Source organism: Antechinus flavipes, chromosome 2 (genome assembly GCF_016432865.1).
Source record: "Antechinus flavipes isolate AdamAnt ecotype Samford, QLD, Australia chromosome 2, AdamAnt_v2, whole genome shotgun sequence".
In the NCBI taxonomy this organism is placed as follows: domain Eukaryota; kingdom Metazoa; phylum Chordata; class Mammalia; order Dasyuromorphia; family Dasyuridae; genus Antechinus; species Antechinus flavipes.
The window spans coordinates 269,661,668-269,689,403 of NC_067399.1; the positions used below are offsets into that span (position 1 = coordinate 269,661,668).

The 27,736-nt window shown below is 36.0% G+C and overlaps 1 protein-coding gene across 3 annotated transcripts; it reads left to right on the forward strand.

Annotated features, from left to right (window-relative positions):
* Positions 1 to 7,169: 7,169 nt before the first annotated feature.
* On the forward strand, positions 7,170 to 25,150 carry TMCO5A (transmembrane and coiled-coil domains 5A). 3 transcript variants are annotated; one of them, XM_051977047.1, is made up of 12 exons: positions 7,170 to 7,236; positions 8,052 to 8,099; positions 8,959 to 9,111; positions 9,858 to 9,981; positions 10,940 to 10,990; positions 14,291 to 14,368; positions 17,329 to 17,385; positions 17,938 to 17,997; positions 18,658 to 18,722; positions 20,420 to 20,495; positions 22,934 to 22,977; positions 24,765 to 25,150. In XM_051977047.1, exons 2-12 carry the CDS (start codon positions 8,062 to 8,064, stop codon positions 24,961 to 24,963), a joined length of 945 nt encoding a protein of 314 aa, XP_051833007.1. In that variant the 5' UTR covers positions 7,170 to 7,236; positions 8,052 to 8,061; the 3' UTR covers positions 24,964 to 25,150. The 3 variants fall into 3 exon arrangements, with proteins under 3 accessions (XP_051833007.1, XP_051833010.1, XP_051833009.1); XM_051977049.1 differs by lacking the exon at positions 7,170 to 7,236 and adding an exon at positions 7,261 to 7,335; XM_051977050.1 differs by lacking the exon at positions 17,938 to 17,997.
* The last annotated feature ends 2,586 nt before the right edge of the window (positions 25,151 to 27,736 follow it).

The following is a 27,736-nucleotide window of genomic DNA, read 5'->3' on the forward strand; positions in this document are numbered from 1 at the left end:
ATCAAAATGAGATCATTCTTTGATTCCAAATCTTTCTACAATTTTTTTTTATTTCCTGAGTTATTTCCATATGGCTTTTACATACCAAAGTGGAGGGTAAATTGCAAAAAAAGAAAAAAAAATGCCTCCAACATATTTCTAGCCAAAAAAAAAAAAAAAATTCTATCACATTAAGAAATCTCCAAGTTTCCATTCAGAAAAAAAAATTCAGAATGAAAAGATAAGTTTGTCTTAAGAACAGTATCCTTTTAATGCACACCATGGATGGCACAAAAGGGGAATTTTTTAAAGAATTATCAAGTTCAGTAAACAATATAATACAATGGGACACAAATAATGTTGACCACGGGACATAATTTTTTTTGTTGTTTTCTGTTTTTTAAAATAAAAAAACTAAAGATCCTCCAAATAAGATCCAGCAATGTTTCCATTTCTGCAAATGTTTACAGCTCAACATATGAAGCAAAAAATAATATTTGCGCATGCAACAAAGAGGGGGAGCACATGCAAATTTATATATTTGTTATGAAATGTCAAAACTAGAACCTATCCTTTAAAACATCTTAAAATAAAAGTATTCCCATGAAATATGTTAAGAATTGTACATGTATAGCCTATATCAGATTGCTTGTTATCTTAGGGAGGAGGGAAATAAGTAAGGAAGGCAGAAAAAAATTGCAACAAAAATATTATACAAAAATGAATGTTGAAAACTATCTTTACTTATATTTGGAAAAATAAAATACTGTTGAGGAAAAAAAATATTTCTATGACCATTATTCCTACTGAACAATAAGACATCTATAAATTTCCATACTGAAGCTTCCCTTTCAGTTATGAACTTAGAAATGTTGGAAAAGAATAAGTAAATTTAAAAATGTTTTTATAAAATATAGGCAAAGACTAAAGATAATGGATTGATGGTGATTTGAGAGTTATATTTAATATCATAAAATTTAGGGAAAATAATTTCCTTTTCTAGAAAGAGTTTAAGAACTGAGCGTCATTGTTCATTTTCATTGTCTTCCATTAACTGGTCATTTCTAAGGTTCAGATTAGCAAAATGACAGCCAGAGAAACAGCCTTATAAAGTAGAGACCAAGGGTCAGTCATCTTGGAAAGAATAAGAGGGACATAACTGACCCCATGAGCTACATTCACCCATTTCAAAGGACTCTGAATGAGGAGTCTCCTGCCATATAGAATATGATTAAAATGCAATAAGTTTCCATTTTCTCAAGCTCATAGGAGAAGAGAAAAATCCTTGGGTGAGGGGGTAGAGGGATAAAGTGGGGGGGGGGGGAGAGAGAGAGAGAGAGAGAGAGAGAGAAGGAAAGGTTGGTTGGATTGGAGGAGCAGAATTATAAGAGGGGAAAAGCCTATTATTGAGGCTGTCTATTGACTAGTTTTATGATTTCTGGCAAAACATTTTGCCTTTCTGACCCTTGACTTAAGCATTTATAAAATAGAGGTCAAATGATTTACCTAGTTCCCTGAATGGTGATTCAAGACTGAGAATTAGTTCTAATATTCAGATGTTTTCATTCAATAGTTTTAGAAAATATAGAGGTTTATTCTAGCTTAAAGCATTGTAGTTTAGTAGGTATTTGGTTTAAAAAGATCACCTGGTTTATTTATGAATTGTGATTGAGAAATAAATCAGATAATGTATAGAAAGTGCTTTGTAAACCTTACAGCACTGAATAAGGTTGGCTTTTGTTATTATTTTTAAATTATAATTTGTGGCAGCTCAAACTGAAGGAAATTCTTTTGGTCTGTTTCCAGTTCTGCTCCAAATGCCTGCCCTTGAGAACACTGCAAGGAAAAAGGATTATTCCAGGATTTCTGAAAGGACTCTTTAAACCTTAGGTTCTTGAAGAAAAACTAAGGACAATAAGAAGGGAACGTAAGTAATTCTGAATGGTGTGAACAAGTTACCAATAATGAGATCATACAGTCCTGCTAGGCTCATTGCACCTCCTTAGTGTTCCCAAGATGCATGAAAGATGAAGATAGATGACAGGACATAGAAAAAATGGCAAGTACCATGAGTGGCCCTAGAATTTTCCTATTATACATAGGGAGACTACCAAGAGCAGCAAAATTTGTATTATCAGAGATAACCCAGTCCATTTGGGATACCCATAGAATGCCCATGAGGCAGGCAACCAGAATTAGCTACTACACCAGTGTATACAGTAGCCCCAATGAGATTATAGCCTTGGACTAGAGAATGGATTGCATTATTCTCACATTAGACAATATATGCTACAATAGTTAAGAGTGACATTTAGGGTCAGGAAGGCCTGTATTAAACTCCCACCATTTATAGTTTGCTTCAATGACTTGCAGCAATCTCTCAGTTCGTCATATTCTATTAAATAGAACCATTTCTATAAGTGAGAGTGGGATGTAGTAGAGGGATAGCCTTGGAGTCAGAAAGTCTTAGTTTTACTTGCCTCTGACATATATATGAGTAAATCACTTAACCTTTCAGTATCCAAGAAAATTTCTAAGCCTATAACTTTCAGAGAAGTTATTGACCTATGTTGGGGAGGGAATTTCCAGGCAAGGAGTTTTCTACATGGATGAAATCAAACATCTAGAACCAAAAGAATTTATTTTAAAAATACAGATAAAGACAGCTAGATGATGTAGTGAATAGAGCCCAGCCCCTGAAGTCAGTAGGATGTGAATTCAAATGCAGCCTCAGATATTGATCCAGAAGAAATTACATAAATACTGCCTCCAAAAACAAACGAATAATTATTAAACTAAAGAAATAAAATAATAAAATGCTTATATAAAAAGAAACAAAAATACAGATAGAAAAATAGGAAGATAGAGCTATAGATGATATATAGATAAAATAAAAAAATAAAAGAATAAAGATGCCTATATAAAAAGAAATAAAAATACAGATAAATAGAAAGATAGAGCTCTAGATGATATATAGATATATCACTAATCAATGTAGTATAGTGGATAGAAAGCTGGCAACAGAATCAGGAATTCAAGGGGTTCAAGCCCACACTCTGAAACATATATATTGGCTGTGTCATCCTAGACCAGTCAATTGACCTTGCAATACCCCCCAACAACTCTTTCAGATTGTAAATTAAAGTTATTGATCGGTTTTGAGAGAGGGTGTTTTCTCATGCTAAGTTCCCTATATGATATTACAGGATTGGACCAGGACCCACCATGCAAGATTGTTGTGAGGCTCAAATAGCATCATGCACTTGAAATCACTTTGCATACCATAAGTGCTATAATAAATCAATTATTATTAATGAGCCAGACTTGTCTATGTACTTGTAGCAAGGGAGACAGAAGCATAATCTTTCTGGCAACACTCCTACCATCCTGGACATAGAAAAATTGCCAATTAGAAATGAGACCTCAGCAATAACTATAAAATTACATCATATCCCTTGGCAAGCCATCTCTTTTGTCAAGACATAGTATTATTTCCCCCACTGATAGAAATGTCCTGTCCACAATCACTCTAAAATCCTCAGAAATGTCCCCAGTTACTAGTTTATCTTTGGGAGACCCTCAAGGAGAAAGGCTTCTTGGGAAAGAGATCCCAATTTCTTTTTCATCCCTGTTAAAGCTTCTATCCAATACATTAATAGCCACAATAACCTTGGTCCAGGGCATTTCCTGAAGAAGCTATAACCAGCTGGGGTTAATGAACTCTCCCTATCATTAATTCCTAGGAGAGGCCATTGGCCTGAATTGTTACTTAATTACTCTTCTGTGTACAGCTTCATAAAGCAGTGAAATACCTTCTTTCAGGAAGGAGGGAGATGGTAATGGGGGTCATCAGAGGCCATTAATTTTACAAATAGTTTGTTAGAAACTACAGTATGTTAAGAAGTCACATTGGCCCACAAATCAATTCAGGATGGTCCTTATTAGTAGGGACCTACAACTCCTTAGATTTCTATGGTTATCTTTCTGTGGATTATCTAGAGGGAAATGCCAATTTTGCAGATTCCAGTCAAATAGTTTAGTTTAGATTCATAAAGAGAATGATTAATGATTGTGGGTTCCGCTTTCTTCTCTCTCTCTTCCAAAAAATAAATACATGAATATTCCTTAGACCAAATTTTTTTTTTACTTATTATGTAGCTAGCAAAAGGATTTAGAAAGAATAAAATATATCAAAGTATATGAGAAAATCAGTTCTTGTATGATTCTGTGAGCCATATTATAACAGGATAATATGTGGACAATGTCAAAGGCCGTCTAATCTAGTCCTCTCTGTACTACCATCACTACCATTTTAAAGTTCAGGTAACTAGACCTCATAAATTTTAAGCAACTTACACCCAAGGTTACAGAGATAGAAGGGGCAAAGACTTTATCCAATGCCAGATCCTTTGATTGAAATGTAAAACTAATTCCACTGTAATATGCTACCTCTGCAATGATTTCAATGGAGTTTAGAACTTCATCGTACCATAGCCTGCAATGCAGGTGCATAGCACCTGAACAGAAAGTTAAAAGACAAGGGTACAGCCCAAAGCCTCGCTAAAATGAGGCCTTCTCTGCATGGTTTCTGTCACGTTTCTCCCCTCATAAGATCCCTTCCAAAAAACAAAAGGTGTGGCCACATTATTAGAAATTTTTCAGCATATTTATTAAATGGCTTAATGGTAACTTTTAATCATATATTCTAAAAATACTCCCCTCAATACCTCTATTTGGTTGAATAATGAAGAGTTGATTGTATATTTGTGTATATGTGTGGTTAGAAGGCCTTAGTAGTCTTCAGATTTAGAGTCTATTTTTAAACATACTATTTATTATTTAATAATTATATTAAATAATCATATTATTTAATCATATGAAATATTGAATCATATGTATTTAATCATATTAATCAGAAGCAGCAGACAATCATGATGAAAAAGTGAGAGAAACTTTAATAAATTCAGATTATATATTATGATTTATATATAATAGCTGGTGTCCATATATATAAACACACAAATACACACACACACACACACACACACACACACATACACACCAGGGATCCTTGCACAAAGTTGACACTACATGCTCTTCATAAGCGCTCACCTACTGAATGCCTACCAGAGCACATAACACTAAAACCCACCCAAATAAAGCTTGTAATAAGAGGAAAAGTACTCAGCCCAAAATATTGCAGGGAATGACACTCTTACTCTGGGTTTCAATAAAGTTCGTAAACAGTCTAGGATCAAACTGTCAGGGTTTTTTTTCCCCTTTTCAGTTCTATTAACCTATCTGAGTTCTCTTTTTGCTTGTAATACTTTGAAGAACCTAGGGACCCCTCTAAGGTTAAAGGAAGAATCAGAGGGCTTTGGGAAGGGCTTATAATTTTTAAGATGAACAAGACTTCCAATAATGAAGTATGCACATATTATGAAAGGATCAATCTCACTAAGCCCAAAGGGGGATCCTCATGAGGATGGCCACCAGATGATATAATTTTTACTTATGGCAACTAATAAACCATGAATGGATTACAATGCATTAGTGGAGGGAATACACACAGCTACAAAATATGTGCTCCTTCAAAGGGAATCCAAGGACTGTATGGGAAAGTCCTTTGTAAATTGTAAAGCATTTTAGAGGCTGTCCCAAAGCTTTAATACCTTAAAATTAGAGTAAGACTTTTGAGACATACAAATGTAATCGACTAATACAATTACCACCACCATTACCATCCTTGGAGAAATGGTATGACATAGTAGACAGAAAGCTGATCTCAAAAGAAGGAAGACTCAGCTTTAAATCTTGGTGTTGATAATTACTATATGTCTGTCACTTGAGAGGTCACATAATTTTGATTACATTAAATTAAAAAGGTTTTACAGAAATAAAATCAATGCAACCAAGATTAGAAGGGGAGTTAAAAAAAAATTAGAAAACATTTTTTACTGCCAATGTTTCTGATAAAGAACTGAGTCAAATTTATAAAAATACAAATCATTCCTTAGTTGATCAGTGGTCAATGGATATGAACAGGCATTTTTCAGATGAAGAAATTAAGCCATCTATAATCATATGGAAAAATGCTATAAGAACTAATTAGGGAATTGCAAATTAAAACAACTCTGAGGTGCCACATCACACCTATCAGACTATCTAATGTGCAGTAAATGAAAATGATAAATGTTGAAGAGGGTATGGAAAATAGGAATACTAATGCATTGTTGGTGGAGTTGTGGACTGATTCAGTCCTTTAAACATAAAACATTATAAATACTTTGATCCAAAAATAGGAATACTAGATCCGAATCTCAAAGAGATCATAAAAATTGGAAAATGACATACATGTACAAAAATATTTATAGCAGCTCTCTTTGTGGTGGCAAAGAATTTGAAATTGAGGTGATGCTAATCAACTGGGCATGGCTGAACAAATTGTGGTATATGAATATAATGGATTACTATTGCTCTATAAGAAATAATGAGCAGGCAGATGTCAGAAAAACCTGAAGAGACTTATGTGAACTGATATTGAGTGAATTAAGCAGAATCAGAAGAACAATGTACACAGCAACAGTAACATTGTGAGGATGATCAACTTTGAAAGGTCTTGTTCTTCTCAGCAATGATGTAGGATAATTTCAAGTCTCATGATGGAAAATGTTATACACATCCTTAGAAAGAACCATGGTGTCTGAATGCAAATTGAAGTATGTTATTTTCACTTTTGTTGTTGTTTTTTCTTTCCCATGGTTTTTTCCTTTTGTTTTTATTTTCTTTCACAACATGACTAATGTAGAAATATGTTTAACATGTATAACCTATATCAGATTGATTGCCATCTTGGGAAAGGTGTTGGGAAGGGAGGGAGAGAGGAAAACTAGAAATAAAAATATTATAAAAGTAGGAGAAAAAAGATTACAAGTTATTGAACAATTGCTAATTTGAGTTGGTATAAGGATCTTTCTCAGCAAGAATTAGTTCCCTGTGCAAAGGGTAATCATTTATCTGATCCAATCAAGTGATTCCAAAAGATGAACTGACCAATGTTACAAAACACACTCTGCTGGTGTACTTATTTCTGCCCATTCAGTCAGCTGCCCAATAGTGATGGTGATGTGCTATTACCACCCTACCTCCTATGACATGTTGCCCCACCCTAACTCTGGATGACAGAACAGGTTCATCCTCCCCTTGGGGAACTAAGCAGTCTGTATCAAACAACAGGGAGGTGACCTCTCTCTGAAGGTTCTGAAATTCAGTTGGAAGATTTAATTGGGAGACAGAAGAGACTTTAGAGAAGCGTGTTCTGGGGCAGTGAGGGAACAAGCATACATCTGGAGGGAGGTGGGATCGAAGGGAAGGAGGAGGGAGGAAAAAACAAGAGGACCAGGAAAGAGATATTAAGGCCTCATTTCTTTCTTTTCCCATTTGGCTTTGGGCTAAGAAACATTGCCTTGACTTCTCTGAACCCCGGTCAGAAAAAGAGGATGTTATTTGCTACCTAGAGTATAAAATTATGGATACTGGGCTTAAGGGGAAGTCAAAATAGCCAATGTGTTTACATGGTCTTTTAAAAAAAATCATGCACATTCATCCTTGCCCATCCTCCAAGGATCTTAAAAAAAATTAGACTGGACCTGCAGGAAACTAGAGCAGGTTTCTTCAATTATCTCTGTTCCATCTACATTTTTTTTTTTGGTAAATCTTCTTGGAAAGTTGTTAGTCATATAATCAATGACTAGATATTACATTTCATAGCAATATTTTGTTTTTTGAGAAATCTACGTACCTGCAAGTAAATATTAAGGTCTTTCCAAAATATATCCTTTTTCCGGATAAACTGAGGCACAGAAGTGAAAAGGACAGGAGAACAATAGCCTGAGAAAGTGAATAGGAGGGCTAGAACTAATATGGTGTGGATTTGGAGGAAGAAGGAAAATAGAGATTGATGATCTAATTTTTCCCATATTTGTTGGATTCTTGAGCTAGTTATTCCAAGAATTAAGATGAGATCACTTCTCCAATTTACTAGCAAACATCTATCTGTATTGGTATTTTAGGAAACCGAAGATGGAAGAAGAAGAAGAGCAGACCCTGTTGGATAACGAGTGAGTAAACACAAACCATAAACTCATTCCAAATTCTTTATTAGGTGAAGTTGTATCTGATATGTACTCTCTGCTGATGTTCTGTGGAACCCTCTCTCCTCCTCTTACTACTCATCTAGCATCCTAATGCTGCCTGGATCAGTGCAGGATCCAGGCCTTATGGATAATCTTTCATACTACAAAATTACTCATTCCTTTCTCCTGTCTTTCCTTTTTTAAAAAACTACTCGGAAAAAACACAATCCCTAACCCTAAGAAATGACTCTATAAAGAGTCAATGGCAGATAGGTAGAGATAGACCTCAAATAATACCATCTTGATAGCCTGTTATAGAAAGCTAACCTTTGAGATAAATAATGTTCAGGAATGGATTCTTCCCCTAGCAATATTGCAGTATAAATTCTGCCACCTATCTGGGAAGGAGGAAAACACAAAACCTACAGCAGAGAAAATCATTCTCCTTGATTTTGAAAAAGCAATTTCATAGAACAAATGTTGCCTTTAGTTTGAATTCTTATCATATACACTTAATATATCCTTATCATATTAATGGAGAAGACAACTTTTTATAGGGAGGAGAGAAGGGAATTTTTCTGCCCTGGAATTTTTTAGAGAAAGCTCATTAAAAGTCCTCCTGGTTACTTTGGATAACAGAAACTAGAGAAAATAAAAGGATATAATTATGATTATAATAATCAAGATATTAAAAGAAAAGGGAAACTGGTTATTGTGTGATCCCCAAAGGAAACAGATGGGTGGTTGGATTCTATGACTTCTAGAAATCCTTTCTGCCTCTATTATTCATTATTGTTCTTTGGCTATCTGTTCCTTATCAATTTTTTCTGAATGGAATCTACAGGTCCTCTCAAAAGATGGAAATCTTACGTTTGGAGCAGTCTAAGAAGACCCTTAACAGCTTAAACATGGACCTTGAAAAGGATCTGCAGAGAATAGATGAGGCAAACCAGTCTCTTCTATTAAAAATTCAAAAGGAAGAAGATGAGAACAACAGGTGAGGGTTTGGGGTTGAATAGGATTAAGGCTATTTCTTGTATCAATAGATGGGAAAATAGGTGATAGAGATGAGGAACATTTCTTTAAGTCTCCCTGCCTGCTCTTCAAGATGTCAAACTCTAGAAAAGAAAGAGACTCTTCTGTTTTTTTTTTCCTTCTTGAGAATAGGCTCTACCATCTTTTCCACGTCAAAATTGCAGTGGCCACTCATAGGCCCAATTCCACTGTTGATTGACATAAAAACTTTGATTCAATCTGCTTTCAAGCCAAATAGGTTTGGTTTTCCTTAGGCAGCCTGATGGCCTCTCCCAAAGGCTCACCACATAAGTATCAGATTTAGGGAGGATACCTAGTACTTTAGTTCTATTGCAGCTCAAAATTTTCAAACTCAAGAGATCTGATAGTCTATGGATCACCACATGGTAATCTCCTCAACATTCTTAGGCAAAATTTTCTGTGGCTTGTTCCCTGTTTTAAGTGTTCCTGTTTTAAATTCTTGGACATTTATTCAAGGTAACAAAGATAATCTTTGCAAGTTAAGTTTAGTGGCAGATGGGAGTTAAGATGGAGGAGTTAAAAGAAATCAGGGGAATTCTTATTTTTCTTGCCCTGATTCATGAAAGAACACATATTCCCAATCTGAGGTTGCTGTTTGGTTGTCATTATAAGTCTTTCCAGCGTAAGACATTGAACCTGGACCATTTCTCATTCCTCAATTGTGATCAATCTTGTATTGTTATACAGGTTGGAAAATGAGCTTGCCCGGTTAGCGCACTTAGCAGAAGAACAAGAGAGGAAAGAGTTAGAATGTACCTTAACTGACAAGGAGCAGGATTTGAAAGAACTAGAACAGGAGACATCAAAACTAGTAAGGAAGTGCCTGGCAAAGAAGCTTGGGGGCTGGGAAGGGGGGGGGGTTCATTACTCATTAGATTATTCTCTCTCACCCTCGCCATTCTTAAAGGCTTTTTTTTTTTCTTCTCATGGCTTCCATACTAGGAGTAGTTAACAGAATGAAAATAACAATCTTTCTAGGCACCAGGAGGAAATTAGTAATGTGTGTAGTAAAATGTGCGCATTTTGTATGTATATATGTGTGTGTGTGTGTGTGTGTGTGTGTGTGTACATATATTTAACTTCATAGATCCTAAGTAAGACCTTCTATCTAGATAAACACAACCAGGATAGTGAAGGATCCTGAGTATTAATACCACGTAAGGGTCACCTGAAGTTATCAATCAACTAACATTTATCAAGCACCTACTATGAACCAATACAAAAAGAAAGAACAAAGGAACTGGGAAATTTTAGCCTGGAACATGACAGTTGGTTTCAAATATTTGAAGGACACTCCTTAGGAAGAAAAGTCAGATTTGGGCTAATTGGCCCTAGAGGGCAGAACGATGAGAGAGGGACAGAAGATGCAAAAAAGAAAAAATAAAACTGTAATGTAAGGAAAAGTTTCCTAAATCACACTGATCAAAATCCAACTTTTGCTGACTGTTTTTATATATTTTGTGGACTAAGAGTGGCTTTAGATTTTGCTACATAAAAACAGGTGGCCCATGGTCCTTTATCTGCCTCATCCCTGATCCAGATGATCATTTATTAGGCACGTTAAAGAAGATATTCCTTTTTGGAGTGAAATTGGTCAGATTCAGATAGCCCCGGAGCCCCCTGCCCATGATAAATTTCTGTAATTCTGCAGAAAGGAAATTACTCACAGGTCAAATTCCAAAGAAATATCGGTGTATAGAGAAGCAGAGAAAACTCAAATGAGCACAGGGTTATATGGAAGCAAACACCTTCTTTCTCTCTTTTCACAGGAAAAGATCAATGAAGCTTTGACCCAGGGAATTGCAGCACTTCAGAATCAGGTAGGACATGACTCTAATAAGTCCCACAGGGTTACTAATATCCCCATAACAGCAAACTTCACTGAACAAAAAGATACCACAAAGTGGTTCCCACAAAGGGTACATTTCTGAAAAGGAGCTATAATTTCCATTCCTTTGTTTAGATAGTTGGATTTAAGGCAGTATAGTACAGTGGATAGAGTGTTGGCTTTGGAATCAGGAAGGCCTGTGTTCAAATCTTGTATCTGACATTTACCAGTTGTATGATATCCTGTATATTTAAGTCATTTTGTTTCTCAGAACCTCTTTGTAAAATGGGGATGATATTATTTCACAGGATTGCTGTGATAATGACATGAGATTTTATATGGAAACATATTTATATATACACATGTGTATATATATGCTTATATACATATATACACATATATATAATTCACCTTGCAAACCTTAAAACATTATATAAATATGAGCTGTTATTATTTGTTTTGATGGGTGTTAACATACTTTGTAAACCCTTATACCTAGACTGAGGCTCATTACTTAGATCTATTCTTGAAATGAATGAATGAGTCTTAAGGTAATATGAGGAGAAGAAGACTGATTTAATATAAAGAGCACTATATTTGAAGCCAGGGGAATCCAGGATTCAAATCCCAGCTCTTTCTCCTATTACCTGTGTGACGTTATCCATGTCATATAACCCCTCTCTAAGTTTGTTTCCTCATCTGTAAAAATTAAGGAGTTGGACTCAATGACCCCTAAGGTCCTTTTTCAGATCCTATGATTTCAAGAGTGTCCTCTATTTCCTGGATTCCAGCAGATATTCTATTATGTTTTCCACACAGGAGAGTACATAGGGCTACAGCTAGGGAAGAGTGCCCTGGGCGGCTCTGCCTTAGAGTGAAGAATTACTAAAGGATAGCAAATTGTTCCCGGGTTGGGGAAATATAATGACTTAATGGCAAGCAAGAATATTCCTCTAAAGAAATAGGCAGGAGTATTGTGACCTAATGATGAAGTGGGGCAAACATCATGAGCTGCAAGGGTTGTTACAGTGGACAGGAGGATCCAATTATGAGGAAGATGAGAAGAGAGGCAGGAGGAACAACTTAATTGTATCCCTAGTTCCTCAAATTAAGACTCAGATGGGCAGTGCTCAACCTCTTCACCAAGACTCAGATCCCTTCAGTTGGCCTAGTTGAGGGAGAGGGTCGAGCAGAATGAGTAATGAATCCCATTAGATGGTTCTTGCCCATTCATTTCCTTCCTAGTTTGACTTAGTGCTGGGAAAAGAGACATGACCCTGGCTCAGTGAAGTTGATCCCTTCAGTATGATTAGTGAGTGCCCAAGTGGGGCTTCCTTGAAGCATATATCATTATAGAAGGCTAGGGAAATTATACTGCTTGAGAACTAGAGTGCTTACCCTCCTCAGCATTGGCAGGGACAGTGGCCTTCCTGGAAATACTGCATTCTTCCCAATGTCAGGAATATCTTCTTTTCCCCTTAAAGATTTTTATTTGGGGGGAAGGGGGAAGAGGTCCTGCTTGAGTTCTTAAAATTTCCTTGGGCTTGAAAGCTGAAGATTGGACAATGAAAATGGAAAGAGGAATTTCCATAAAAGAAAGTTATCCTGAGATAAACACTCTAAATTCAGATTGGGGTAGGGGAGATACTTTAGGAACATTCAGTTCAGAGCTGGTCTTACCAACAGAAACTGATCATAATGAGACAGTCAGTAGGGAGTCAACATAGACAGTGAAAAATAATAGATTTGGGTTAAGAGAATCTGGCTTAAAATCCTGATTTTACCATGAAAGTAATAACTGAGTAACTTTGACTTCCTTATGTCTCTTAGAGCTAGAGGGATAGAAGGTACTTCAGGGATTCTGGAATTACTTTCCCAGGCCTAAGAGTCCTCACTAATCTCTCAATGGTGTCTTTCCTGGGTTATACAAGAAGTCAGAAAGTACTGATCTCAGAGTCAGCAGAACAAGTTTCAGCCCTGTGTGCTGACCCTCATTCTAAGTCTCTGTTTTCTTCTTTGTAAAATGAAAGGGGTTGGTCAAGGAAGTCACTCTGGTTCCTTCTAGTTCTCATAGTCTGTGAGTCAGTTGCATGAGGATTGGGATTCATTTGACTTAAAACTAACTCAGCCTCAGTATCTTTAAGAGTTAAGTTTCTCAGTGTCATCTTGGGCAAGTCATTTCTTATGTCTGGAGTTTGTTTCCTCATCTGTTCCCAATTATTATTTAATCTGATTCTGACCGTGCTGGGAGAGGATTTTGGTTGCATAGCCCCATGTGCATGAATTTGCTGCCTCTAGACTAGAGGATTCCCTAAATTTTTCTAAGTGTACTAGGATACTTTGAAGGATGAGAGGAATGATTTCAAGCCCTCTTTTAGACCTTTTCCCCAAAAGCAATTACCTATCTACTGTTTTTCACCTCCATTCCAATTACTCCTCCCCAATTTATTAATAAGACTTCTTAGGTACTAAGTGAAAAGGAACAACTTTATCTTTGAAAACTAGGCCTCAAGGTTACTTTAATGTTCCTCTTATAGATGAGATAAGGAAAAATACCTACCTCTATTCAGCATAGGTCTTATAGGATTCTGGGTTCTTTATCTCCTCTGTATATCTCCTCTATAATGGATAACATCCATTCTCTTTCCCTTTCACTTCCTTCCCTCCTTCCTCAAAAAAAAAAAAAAAAAAAAAGCCCACGGGTACCTTTTGTGCCACATTACCTTGCCACAATTTTTGGAAGTTCTATTTATGGTTCTGCCCTTGGCATAATTTCACAAGGGAAGCTCCCCTAATGATACTTGATTCCCAAAGGATTTTTCTTTATCTAGGCACTTCCTTCAACACTCTCCATTAATAGATCCTGTGGAGATGACAATGGCATATATTTTGGTTTTAAAGAAATGACCAGATAATCCTTTGTGGATCAAACCAGAATAAACCTATCTGAGGTTTCCTTGCCCTCTGAGATGGTTGACCCCTATCCTGGCTGACTTTGAGTTTGAAGTTCAGGTTCAGACTTAGAATGAATGTGAAGTTCAAATTTAAGGATGCATCTGACTTGGCTGGCACAAACTATGAGACCCAAAAATAAAAGAAGAAGGAGGCTTTTTTGAGCTTGCTAAAATAGAATGGAGAGAGCCATTTACCATCATGATTTCTATTCAGGACCTCCAATATTCCTCTGCCCACTTCCCCTCCCCTGGAAGTCATAGGAAACTCAAGAGCCCACCCCTGGATAGGATGTTTGTACATCTCATTCAGCTCAATATACTTTTATGTGAAACTACAGCTTTCAGGGAAAACGCATGCGCCCAAAGTACTTGTGCCTGAGGAAGAAAACTTATCGGAATCCCCAGAAGTGGCAAAGGTGAGTGAAAATGTATTCTTGGGACTGTTTAGGGACCTGCTAATTCTCTGGGGGCCAGCTCTCAAGGTCAGCACAAATCCACACAGCTCTGAGATCCTGCCAAGATCAAATAAACCAAGAGCTTCTATGTTTATCTGTGGCCTTAGTTTCAAAATTCCAACTTGAAGCCAAATTCCTTATTCCAGCTTCCTTCAGAATTGACCCCTGCACTTTACTCATTCATTTAACCAATGTTTGTTATGTGATCAGAAATTGTTTCAAGTACTTGTTGAATAGTTTCCTATAATAATAAGAACACATAGTTATATAGTTTTAAGGTTTGCATGATCTACATTCAGCCTTAAAAGGACTGAGACCTGCAGGTGCCTTTCCTAATGTAGCAATATTAATCCTTAGAAGTATCAAGGCTTACAGAGCTTGTTACTTACACTATCTCATTTGATCCCTCCCACACAGCCAAGAGTTGATAACAAAGGTACTATTGTGTCATCCAGTGCTTAGCACACTGCCTGGGCATATAGTAGATTCTTAATAACTGTTCACTGATTATTGACTCCTTATGATAAAGAGGAGACTAAGATATGGAAGAGCCACAATAGGCTGAGATTATTGAAAAAGAGAGAGGAGGGGTCACTATGGACTGCAGTAGTTGGAAAAGGATTATCATTATTATGTAGATTTAGAACTAGAAGTTCCAGATGTTGGATGCAATCTAGTCCAATGGTCTCCTTATATAATTATTTATATAATTATAAGAAATGAGGGTTAAAGTAACTTGCTCACAGTCACACAAAGACTAAGTGACAAAGCCAGTGACTAAAGTCATCTCTCCCGACTCCAGATATGGCACTCTTTTCATGGCATGCTGCCCTCTTGGAGAAGATAGGATCAAGTTTGGGACAGTTAAATAGAAAAAGGCAAGAAAAAGGCATTCTAGATAGAATCCAATTTAAAAAGGGCCCAAAGGTAGAAATGACATGAGCATTGTTCATCAAAATGTCAGAAAAGCATTCGAATTTTAGAATTGCCCAAAGTCCTTTATAAAATCATAGATTAAGATTTAGATATGGTTTCCAAAACCATTCAATGCAATGTCCTCAGTTTGTAGATAAATTAAAATGGGAATGATTTGTCTGAGGGTCCTACTAGTAGTTACTAAGAAGACTAGGATTTGAATCCAGATCCTCTGACTATATGTGCAATGCTCTTTTCATTGAACCACACTGCCATCTTGGGGTAAGAAGTATTTGTAGGTAGGGTGGGAAGCACTGGAACTGGATAGAGTTTATTTGGATGGGCAAAAGAGTGCTATTTTTTTTTTTTATTAGAATGCAATTCCAGGTAAAAGAACACAAACTAAAAAAAGACACAGACATGAGAATGACAATGATATGTTCATTGGTTATAAGGAGGTGAAAGAGTCTTTCCAAACATCATGGTTTGAGAACTACATGGGGACTTAAGAGATTATTTAATCTAAATACCCCACTTGATTGATGGAAAAACTGAGACCTAGAGAAGTTAAGCGATTCACCCAGGATAACAGAGATGCTTTCATCACTATCAAAATAGGCAGGGGACCAGCTGAGAAGCACCAATATGGTAGGGATCTTATTTTGAGGTTTAAAAAAAAAAAAACACAATTAGGCCCTTCTGTACCTTAGAAACAAAAATCTTGATAATACAAGCTCAGGGAATCTTAAATCAAAATAGAATCTTAGAAGTCATCTAATCTCAGCCTCTACCCAGTACAGAAATCATTTCTCCAATATCTCTGTCACAGAAGAATCAAGAAGGCCTGTGTGAGTAGTTATCAGAAATGATCAAAAGGAGATACATAGGAAACATGTCTTCTTCCTCCTATTATCACCTTACCTGAATATGAAATTTTCCATTTTCTATAAAGAGAAAACAAAACTATGCATAAACTATACAAAATCAAGCATAGTTTCTAAAAGTTAACGAAGAAAAATGAAAGGATAACAAGTTCAGAAATCAGAGCTAATTATCTTTTCCAACTCTTATTTTAAATATATAGAAACAGAAGTGCCCTAGGTTAAATGATTTATCAAAGGTTACATCATAAATAGAAAACAAAAGGGTAAAAGGAGAAGAGGGAAATCTGACTAAAATGACCATTATCTTTCTTTCCTTCAGTGTCTGATGAAGGAGGTCAACCACCCTGTGGAGGCCTTTCTTCTACATATATCCCAACTTCTCTCATATTCTTTAGCAGGATGCTCTCTACTGTCTCTTCCCATCCCAATCTTCAATATACCTGATTTCTTCTCTGCTGCCTACCCATGTTTTTACTCTTGTTAACTTCTATTTCTCACTTTCTTTTTGGCCTTCTAACTTAATACTAAAGTAAAATTACTCTCTCAAAAATTGCCAATGGACAAATCTAATGGCCTTTTCTAAGTCCTCATCCTTCTTGATATTTTGACTTAAGTGATGAGGAAAATGTTCAAAATTCACATTTAACTTTTTTTAAGTATTTCTTGATTTGGGGGATGGAGGGCCAATTTTTAAACATTTACTAACATATCCCTGGGCCAAAGTCAACCTCCTTCCCCTTCTATCAAAAAAGACAGCTAGACAAGTGGAAATCCATAACAATGTATTGTTAAGAGCACTGGTTTGGGAATCAGAAGGCCTGGTTTGGATTCTGAGTCTTTAATTTATTATCTGTGTGATCTTAGTCAAGTTGGCCTCCTAATTTCTTAATTTCTCTAAGTCTCAGTTTTCTAATCTGTCAAATGAAAAGGTTGAATTAGATGTCACAATGATCCCTTCTCATTCTAAGTATGTTATCCTATCATCCATTATCCTCTGAATTTTTGATAGTTCAAGATGAACAAGGTGGAAAGGGATTAGCATACAGTTTAGTTTGCTAAATGAGAGAATCATTCATGTTTCTACTGTTCTATTTGCTGAGTTCCATGCCTCTCTTTCCATAGATGAAAATTCAACAAGCTGAAGTCTCTTTGGCAGAGCAAGAGAAAGAACTGGCCAAGGTAAAATCACTACCTTTCCCAAAGCAGGATGGAAGAGAACAGAAGTGTGCTAGTTAGTCAATAAGCATTGAGATTCTACTATGTGTGAGGTACTCCACTTATGTTATCTTATCTAGACCAACAGATAACTAAAAAGACTCTTAGATTTATATCCTTTAAGAAGATACAGAAAAAGGAACCACAAGAAAATCCCAGTCACACTTTTTCTAAATATCTTTTTACAGGATAAATCCATGATTCTATATTCTCTCCTAACTGTTCTCATTCCTCCTAACATTTTATTAAATATAAATTGTTGCAATATATAGGGCCCAACAGCCCGTTAATGTTTTCCAATCACTGATTATTCAAAATTGAGTTATAAAAGAAAAAGCAAGTTTTGTCTTTCATAAGGAGGATTTTTTCCTAAAAAGGGAGCCCAGAGACACAATTAAAAAGGCTTGTTGGTACAATAACAGAGCTAAAGCCGATGGCTCAATACATGAGTAGAAACATTTTCATTCTTTTGTCAACTCAAAGGAATAAATTTAAGACAGAATTTTGACCTTCCAGGTACTGGATGAATACGAATCTGTACAACGGCTCTGTGAAGCCCAGGCCTATTGCATAAAGGTACAGCTTTTCCATACAAGGGCAGAAAGTCATAGAATATACCAGTCATGTCCCCAGGCCTGATCAATATAAATTCGTGCAAGAGTGTATCCACCAATTTCCAGATTCCTAGCACTCTCTCCCCTGGGTCTTCTAATTCCCAATCCTTTAAAGGAATATTGACTCAATCACTTTTTTTTTCATCTCTCCACCTTCATAATCCCCAATCCAACCACCATCAAAGTTGTCCTCTATATTGGTACAACTTTAGGGGGGAGGGAACGTTTAAAGGATGAGTTAAAGGAAGGTCATAGCCCTATTACAATTTAGCAGTCCTCATGCTTTGACTGAGAACAGCCAATATATTAGTAGAGATAAAAACTAGTAAAGGGCCCACTTTGGAACTGGGAAGTCCTTCTTCTGACATAAACTGGTTGAGTAACCTGGGCAAATCACTAAATTACTAAATGCCCCAAGCAACTCTACATATTATAAAAGCAGAGCAGTTGATGGTTCTGCATTCAAAGAGGGAGTTCACTTGCTCAAAATTCTCTGTACCCATTGGAATCACAGGTTTTATTCACAACAATGACAATTAAAACAATAACAATTGTAATAATTTTATTAAAATATATGAATCTTCCAATAAGTGATTGAAGTTTCTTTTATTTCCTTTTGAAGAAATACCAAGAAGCCCTGAGGAAGATGGAAGAAGAAGTAGAAAATAGGTTCCTTGAAAGAGAAGTGTGAGCTTTGGAAAACCATCTGGGTTTTAGCAACATTCCCAGCAACTTGCTGAGTTTGTGACAACCTGGGACAGAAAAATATTCCTCATGCCCTTTCCTGACCAAAGTCAAATAGGCAACAATTCTACCTATTCATCCAACCTGGGTGGATGTCTGAGCTCATCATCCCAACTGGAACAGACTGAATTCAGCATATCCAGCCCCTTTTCCCAATCATCCCAGGAAAGAACAGGAACACATCTCTCTTCATCCTTTGTCATGTGATCAGTGACTTAAGTTTGTGTTAGGAGCAAAGCTCACTATAACCCATATTGGCTGGGGGAAAGGGGGATGATGGGATCATAGATTTAAGAGCTACTGATGGAAATTTCCAAGTATCATTTCCTTTCTAGAAATTATAATGGTACTTTAAACAAGATGGTGACATAAACATGACTTTGCCCAGTCCTCTCATTTTACAAATGATGAATGTAGGCCTAGAGAATTTAGATGGCTTGCTCATAGACACACAGAAAAGTTTTAAGTGTCAGAGCCAAGATTATAACCAAGGTCTTTTGACACCAAATTGACTGCTCTTGAAGCAAAAGATCATTAGCAGGGAACATTCTGCATTCATTTAAAAAGCCCTCAGTGCAATCATCTTTTTTTTTTAATTGCACTATGTTATAGAAATGCTTGTTTTAGTCTAGAAATTAAAAATAAAATTAAAAAACAAAAATCCTCAGCCTATAGAAGTGTCCCATCCCCTAATACATGGAAATTCTATAAAAACAAAACAAAACAAAACTAAAAAACAATCTCAGGGCAGGACTTGAGCTTTCCATTTCTGTAAAGCTCAAAATTATCACAACATATTGGGGTCTGCATTCTTTAAAAAAATTATATCCAAAGGTAAGAATAATGTTCTTTGGGTTCATGAGAAGAGTCCAAACAATAAAAAATGACATATTAATAGAGAATACAGTAATAATTTTTTCTGTGTTCCCATTTCTCTGACAATAGAATGGGAGCCACAGCAGATGCCACCCAATACTATCCTTGTCAGGGTTCCTTTTAGATTTTATAGGACTGAAAGAGACTTTAGAAATACACAATCTAATACTATGATTGATCCAGGTTCATAGAGATAATATGTCCCAGATTATATGTGTAATAAGTAGAAAATCTGTGATTCAAAGTTATTTTAAGAGGGACAAAATGGTATAGTAGTTAGGAGACTGGACCTAGAACCACAAGAAAATGGATTCAAATCCTGTCTTGCACACTCACTCACCAGTTGTATAGTCCTAGGCAAGTCACTTCACCTCTCAGTGTGTCAGTTTTGTGTATCTGCAAAATTTGCAAGGGGATTGGACTTAATGGGCTTCAAAGGTGTCTTCCAGTTCAAAATCTATGATCCTATGATTCCCAACTCAGTATTCTTTCCACTACCCTGAGCTTCCTTTCAGGTTGCAATCTCACAAATCTGAATTCCTGGACATCGAAGTAGGTCAATCATATATAAGTACTAATTGTGACATAATGAGGAAATAGGAGGCCAAAGTCTACTTCATGTTTTCCAATACCTTTGCCTAGGTATCAGGTTATGATTTAACTATAAAAGCCCTATGAAAGATAGCCATTTTTCCTCAACCACCATGGTATAAATACCTCAGTGTACTTTTTTTCAGTCCCTTTCTTGTGGGTTTTTCCACCAGATCAAAAGTCCTAAGTATATCCTCTCAAACAGCAAGACGAGGTTTAATGCTGGTAGATGACATCCAAAATGATGCGGTAAGTATTGCCCTCTTTCATCAGCAAGTATTTTGTTTTGGAACAGGGGGGCAGTTCCCTCCAAAATTTCTTCTCTTTTCAAATTTTTATCCATGAGAACCAGCCTAATATATCAAGTAGGGAGCTGCATCAGAGCCAAGACGACCTTGACTTGAATTCTGTCTCTCTGCCTCTAACAGAGTAGAATGGCTGTGACCATGAGCAAGTTACCTAAATGTGTGTCTGTGGGGGGGTGGAGGAGGAAGAGAGAGGAGAGAGAGAGAATATATATACAGAGAGGGAAGAAGAAAGACAGAGATTTCGTTGTTTGAGTAGTTTTCATCCATGTCTAACTCTTCATGACCCCACTTGGAGTTTTCTTGGCAAAGATACTGAAGAAGTGGTTTGCCATATCCTTCCAACTCATTTTACAGATTAAAAAAACTGAGATAGACAGGGTTAAGTGATTTATCTAGGATCATACAACTATTAAGTATCTGAAGTCAGATTTGAATTCAGTTTTCTCCAGGCCAAGTATTTTATCCATTATATTACTTTATTTATCTATCATCTGTCTATCTGTTCATACATCTATCTATATATACATGCATGCATACACATATATATGCATACACACTTATGCATATACATATATTTACACAAATGTGTGCTGCATACTATATATATAATGTGTACATGTATTGAATATATATAAATATATGTGTGTAACATGTTTGTGATTATAAAACATTATTATATATCATTATACTTTATGTTTATATATTACATATCATAGTATTATATTTTATATTATTTATATTTATGTACATATTTTATATGTACTTCTTTTATATATACATGCATATATATCTCCCCATTAGATTATAAGTTCAATGAAAATGGGGTGTTTCATTCTTTGTATTTGTATTCCCAATGCCTAATATATAGTAGCTGTTTAATAAAAATGATTGATTGCTGCTAACTCTCTTGAGACTATAAATTGCAGAGATGGAGCTTACCTGTATTGGTAGAGAAGCTTTCTCATCAATAATTCCCTCTACCAATGATACTACTCATATCCCTTTGTTGTATCCTTCCAATGTTAAATCATTGATTCACTACCAAATATAACAATTCCAGAATCCCCCAAACTGACCAAAGAGATCCCCAAAGAACAAACTGGTTCATTGTGTTAACAGTCATGCAAATCACAATCTAAATTAAAGTCAGCCAAGATATTAGAGAAGAAGGGCTCTGGGCAAATAAAATGTTGATTAAAAATTTAGTGCCCAGTATAGCTCTATTTTGTATCCACTGAAGTGATAGCTTGTGAGGACTGAGGAAAATGAATCTGCTCTAGAGAAAGAAGGTGTCTTCCACAATCCCAGTTTTCATTTCACTATAATATTAGTCTTCCATGTTGGAGGCACATGGATACACACAGAGACAGAAACAAGTATAGATATTGGCTTATTTCTTAAGTGAGGAAAATCTGGAGGGTATAGGGAAGAAAACATGTCTATGAGACTCTCAGAAGCTTTAGGGTCAAGTTTGCAATTATCTAGTAACTGACCTGGCTGAAGTTAATGGTCTGAGATTCTTCCCTGGAAATTATCTCATTTCTTCCTGATTGGCTATAACTCTCTTGGAAGGATTGGCTAGAACACTCTTAGGAGGTCACAATCTAGGATGTCTGTCAGGGTATTTGGGTATATGTTAGATTCCCTAACAGGCTGAAGAACTGGACTATGAATCAGAAAAAAGTTCTCATTCTGATTTTATCATTTCAGTAATGCTTAAGTATGTTGAGTGAAGCAAGATACTGGTTTTCAATTTTACTTTTACCTTTACCAAATGGCAAGTCTTTCACAGTGAGCACTTAAATACTTTTTGAATTTGAATAAATGAGCTTGCCCTTATTAGCTTCAATGTCTTCAGTTCTAAAATTAGCATTATAATCCCTCCCATCTCTACCTTATAGGCTAGTTATGAGGAAAATGAAATCTTGATGAAAACCTTTTAAAAGGAAGATGCTATAAAAATCCAAGTGACTACCATCACTATATTTTTCTAGATTTCTTTTTCTCTCTGGGAATAGAGACCTACCATTTAGTTTCCTTTTGAGCTAAGTAATAAGTTGGCATAAGTAATAAATATAGTTAGTGGAAACAATTGGGTGGGATTGTGGTTTAATTGATGGTGAACTGATCTTGGAACTAGAAAGGATTCAAATCCCAAATCTAACATTCTGACCAAGTGACAAGTGATCTTGGAACAAGATATTTAAGTTCTGCATTAGTACAGGGAGTTTCCACATTGGAAGTTTCCTATATCAAAGAAATCACAGGTCTAGAATCTTATCCCCCACTTAAAAATGAGTGTCCTAGGATTTTGGGGAAGAATAAAAATCATAGGCCCTTTTTTAAATGCTCACTGCTATCCTTGGCTCTTCACCACAGGAGAAGATCACTGTTGGAAGAAAGAGAAACCTCTTCTGGTACAAGTAGGTGGAAAATATTTGTCTCAATTCACTGGAACCCCAACCTATAATAAAGAGCCCTTCTAAGAAGCAAGAGGATCCTAGTAGGGGTGATAGAGAAGGAGACAGCTTTATTAAAAAAAAAAAATAGTACATACAGTGAAGTTGGAAAATGTAATAGTCATGCAATCAATTAGACTACATCTTACATTATATATTAATATTTAGCTTATTCAGAGGCCATAGGTAATCTCAAGTTTTTCAGATTAGCAGAAAACTCGGAAATGAGACCAAAAAAATCCTCTAAGCAGCCAAATCGATTTTATAAAATATATTCACTGATATTCACACAAACAGAAGATTTCCAGAGGCCCTTACTCAAAAGTTCATTTGCTCGTACTTTTTTCCAGATTCTAAGATATCCAGTTACCTGATTTCCCAATATATTAGAAAGTCTTAAGTCAAAAGGGGAAAAAATGCTGTTTAATAGTCACATTAATATCAGTAATAACAAACAATAATAATAAGTTTCCATTTATATAGTGCCTTGTTCAGCTAAATTCAACTAGCATTTTTATATTTTATTCACAGATTACTAGATACTTTATATTCATTATTTCATTTGATAGCTAACAATGAGGGAAAGGGGAGAAAATAGTAAAGTATGACATAAGAATTCAAAGGGCAGCTAGGTGGCACCATAGTGCAAAGAACACTGGGGTTTGGAGTCAGGAAATCTCATCTTCCTGAAGTCAAATCCTTCCTTAAACACTGGCTATGTGATCTCGGACAAATCATTTAAACTTGTTTGCCTTAGTTTCCTTATCTGTAAAACCAGCCAGAGGAAATGGCAAACCATTTATTTGCCAAGAAAACTCACCTCAAATCCAGATCACCTCTGACAAAATCTGATGTATTTATCACTACTCTGTGGTAATGTACCTGTATCATCAAAAGGAAGGTTCATGTTTAGAGTTTTCTGTCTTAGATGGTAGGGATAAGTTTCATAAATCTACAAGATTAATTTGCAAATAATATTTACCTTCCAGAGATTACAGGAAAGTAATATTATTAAACTTACATATCTCTGAAGATGATTCCCAAAAGAACCACTGAAAATTTATTCATAATCCCTGGACATGCATCCCAGTCTCCAAAGCCATCTGGTTTTGAAGATGAAAAAAAAATCAATCATTACCTAAATTAACAGAGATAAATGTCTAGAGCACAGATACTCAACAATAGCCCATAGGATAATTTCAATATATAAGGCTGCAGAAAGGGCTTTTCTTTGCCCAGCTTCTTTTGGCAAGTATAGGTTGTTGGATAAGTAGGGAGTCTCAAGTCCAGAAAATTGGTTCTCCTACTGAGTATACAGTGGCTATTCTCTGGCAGATCATCTTATTTCTCAGTAATTCTTTGGTTCTGATATTCATAGAATCAGATCTATATTTAATGAAAATCTATTGTTAAATTTTCAGTGTGAGCATTTATACTTCACATTAGCAAGACAAATATTGATTTATTGTTTTGTTGATTATATAAACTTTTTTAAATGGTTGAGAAAATGTTAATGATGAAGATTAAACTTTAAAAGTGTGTCATGAGTAAAAAAATATATATATCTGGAAAGCCAGTTGTTAAATATGTTTACAACACATCTTTGAAGTTCCAGCTCTCCTTGAGCAAGCAATAACATTAAAATTTAAAAGGCCTGGAATAGTAGTCCAAGACAAGAATAAGCTGCACTCCTTTGATTTGAATTTACTTTTGTGTGTTTGGGGAACAGTAACATAACACTCTCTTTACAGGACCCTTGGATATCTCTTCTTTACAATCCTATTGTTCACCAGGCTACAAGGCTACCTGCTTTTTCATATTAATCATGTAAATCCAGATCTAATCTTGGACACCCTGCCTAAGATGCTGGGCCGAAGCACCTTGTATAAATTGAGGTGCTTCCTACTGCCCTTTTTTACACTGGAGGCAGAAGATGTATTGCCTCACTAATCCCTTTGTGTGGTGGACTTGAGTGACTGGAGACAAAGCATGATTGAAGCTATGAATGAGGAGTGGCCAAGTGGAGGAAAGAGACTTTGGACAGAGTTGCTTTCCCAAGGTCTGCTGTCCTGGTGACCTTCCCATCTAAAGTTTTCCTTCCATGAGTTAGTTCTCTCCCCCAATAAAAAATTTTGTCATAAAATGCGGAGACTGTGGATAATACCATATAAGGAGCCAAACTTTTGTGAAAGGGAGTGGGGATGGGAGAGAGGAAAACAGGCAGCAGAAAATGACACCTCCAAAATAGCATATGAATAATAATCTGACATTCTCTTTGCAGGTCTTCTGTGTATCTTCCATTATTCCACTCCATATTTCATTATTCCATATTCTTCATTAGACTTTTCTATATTCATTTTGCTGAGTGGAAATAGAGATGTTAAATTTATGCCCTACTTGGGTTTGGAGGGAGGAAGGGGACAGAGTTAGCTAAAACTTTATAATAATGAGTTTCTTGATGGCTATAGATATAAGCACCTACACAAACACACAACTGATAACCTGTTAAGCCGCCTTGTATATAATTTTCTTTTGGGGGAATGATTCTTGTGGCTTCTCAAAATCAAACTAGGTCCTTAACCATATTGCAAGTGTTTTTTCTATTCAGAGATGCCCATGTCAGACTGGGAGTTCACCATGCCATATCACAATCAATCAACCAAACATTTGTTGATAACTAATATGTACCAGGCACTGTATTAGACTCTGAGTATAAAGAGACAAAAAATGAGAACAGTTCCATTCTAAGAAGACATACAACATTCAAATATACCAGCTGTTCAAAAGGTCTGAGTGCAGGTTTCAAGCTTTAAAATAGATTTAAACCTGCACTAACCCTTGAAAACAATCTATAAAGATTTACTCAAAACACATGCAAAGCAGATGCAAAATGACTTTAGATGATGGAAGATTATTAGCATCTGGGGAGATCAGGAAAAACTTCTTGCAGAAAATGTCATGTGATTTTAACTTTGAAGGAAATTAGGAAATCTAAGAGGCAGAGGTAAGAAGGAAAAGCATTCCAGGAAAAGGATCCAGCCAAGGCAAAGGCATGGAGAGGGGAGATTACTGGACCATGAAGGAGAAACAGCAAAAACATTAATACAGCAAGACAATAAAATGTGTGGAAGTAATATATAATAAAACTATAAAAAGAGGATAAGATATGGCTTTATATTTGCTCCTAGAGATACTAGAAAACCACTGGAATTTATTAAGGAGAGATATATTATCAGACCTGAATGTCATGGAAATTCTCTTGTAAATGTTTGGAAGATGGGTTGGAGTTCTGGGACAAGGCAATGAATTAGGAGACTATTACAATAATCCAAGTGAAGATAAAGAAGAACCAAAGTACCATCATGGCTGGGGGAATAGAGACAAGACACTTATGTAAGAGAAGTTATGGGCATAGAATCAAGATTTTCCAGCTGAATGGGATATGTGAAAAGAACATGGAATAAAGAGTCCACATTGTAACTGGATTTTAAAACTGGGTAACCACAAATGGGATGATGTTTGATAGTAATAGGAAAATTCAAGAGGGGTAGGTTTGGAGGAAAAGAATGAGTATATGGCTTATGTTGAAGATATCTATAGAACATTCCATTTGGAATATCTAATAGGTAAATAAGGGGATGGATTGGTACTCAGGAGTAAAACTAGGGCTTGAGTATAGGATTCATATACAAGAGGTGATCATTGAAACTCATGGAAGGTAATGAGTTGTCTTAAGTGAGATGAAGATCTCTGAGAGACTCTTGAGGACACCACAATTAAAGAGAGTAACATGCATCTAGTGACAGAGAATGAAGAAGGGAGGTCATGCATAGAGAAAAAAAACAAAGGGACATTATATGTTAAATCCAAGAAAAGTGAATATCCAATAGAGACTAGTCAACAGAGCCCTGTGCTAGTCAAAAATGAGGAATAGGGGAAAATCATTAGGTTTTTTATTAAGAAATCATGGATAATTTTTAGAAGGTGGTTTTAGTTGAGTTGAAATGTAAAGTCTGATCATCAATCAGTTTAAAAGATAATGAAAAGAGCAAAAACAGACTCAACTGGTAAACAGGTTTTTTCAAGGTATTTGGCTGAAAATAGAACATAAGACAATATGTAGAAATGTAGGATGTAGTGAAGGTTTTTTCCCATAATGATGGAACATGGATGATTTTGTAGGCAATAACTAGTGGAGACAAAATTAAAAAGGAAAGATGACAGAAGTGATAATCTAATGGGAAAAAATGAAAAGGGATGGGATCAAGGAGATATATAGAAAGACTACCTCTTCACTAGGGAACAATGTCAAGAGGTTATGGGATGAAGAGAAAAGAGGAAGCTAAAGCTAACAGCCATGAAGAAATGGCTTCATTTTCTTGATAAAATGTGAGGGAAATCCTACAATATGTTTACAGGAAACACGCCTGAAACAGGGAGATACAGAGTAAAGGTATAAAAGGTTGGAGCAGAATCTATTATGCTTCAGGTGAAGTCAAAAAAGCAGGGGTAGCCATCCTGATCTCAGATCAAGCAAAAGCAAAAATTGATCTAATTAAAAGAGATAAGGAAGGGCCCTATATCCTGCTAAAGGGTAGCATAGATAATGAAGCAATATCAACATTAAACATAAATGCACCAAGTAGTGTAGCACCTAAATTCTTAAAAGAGAAATTAAGAGAGCTGCAAGAAGAAATAGCAAATTCTATAATAGTGGGCGATC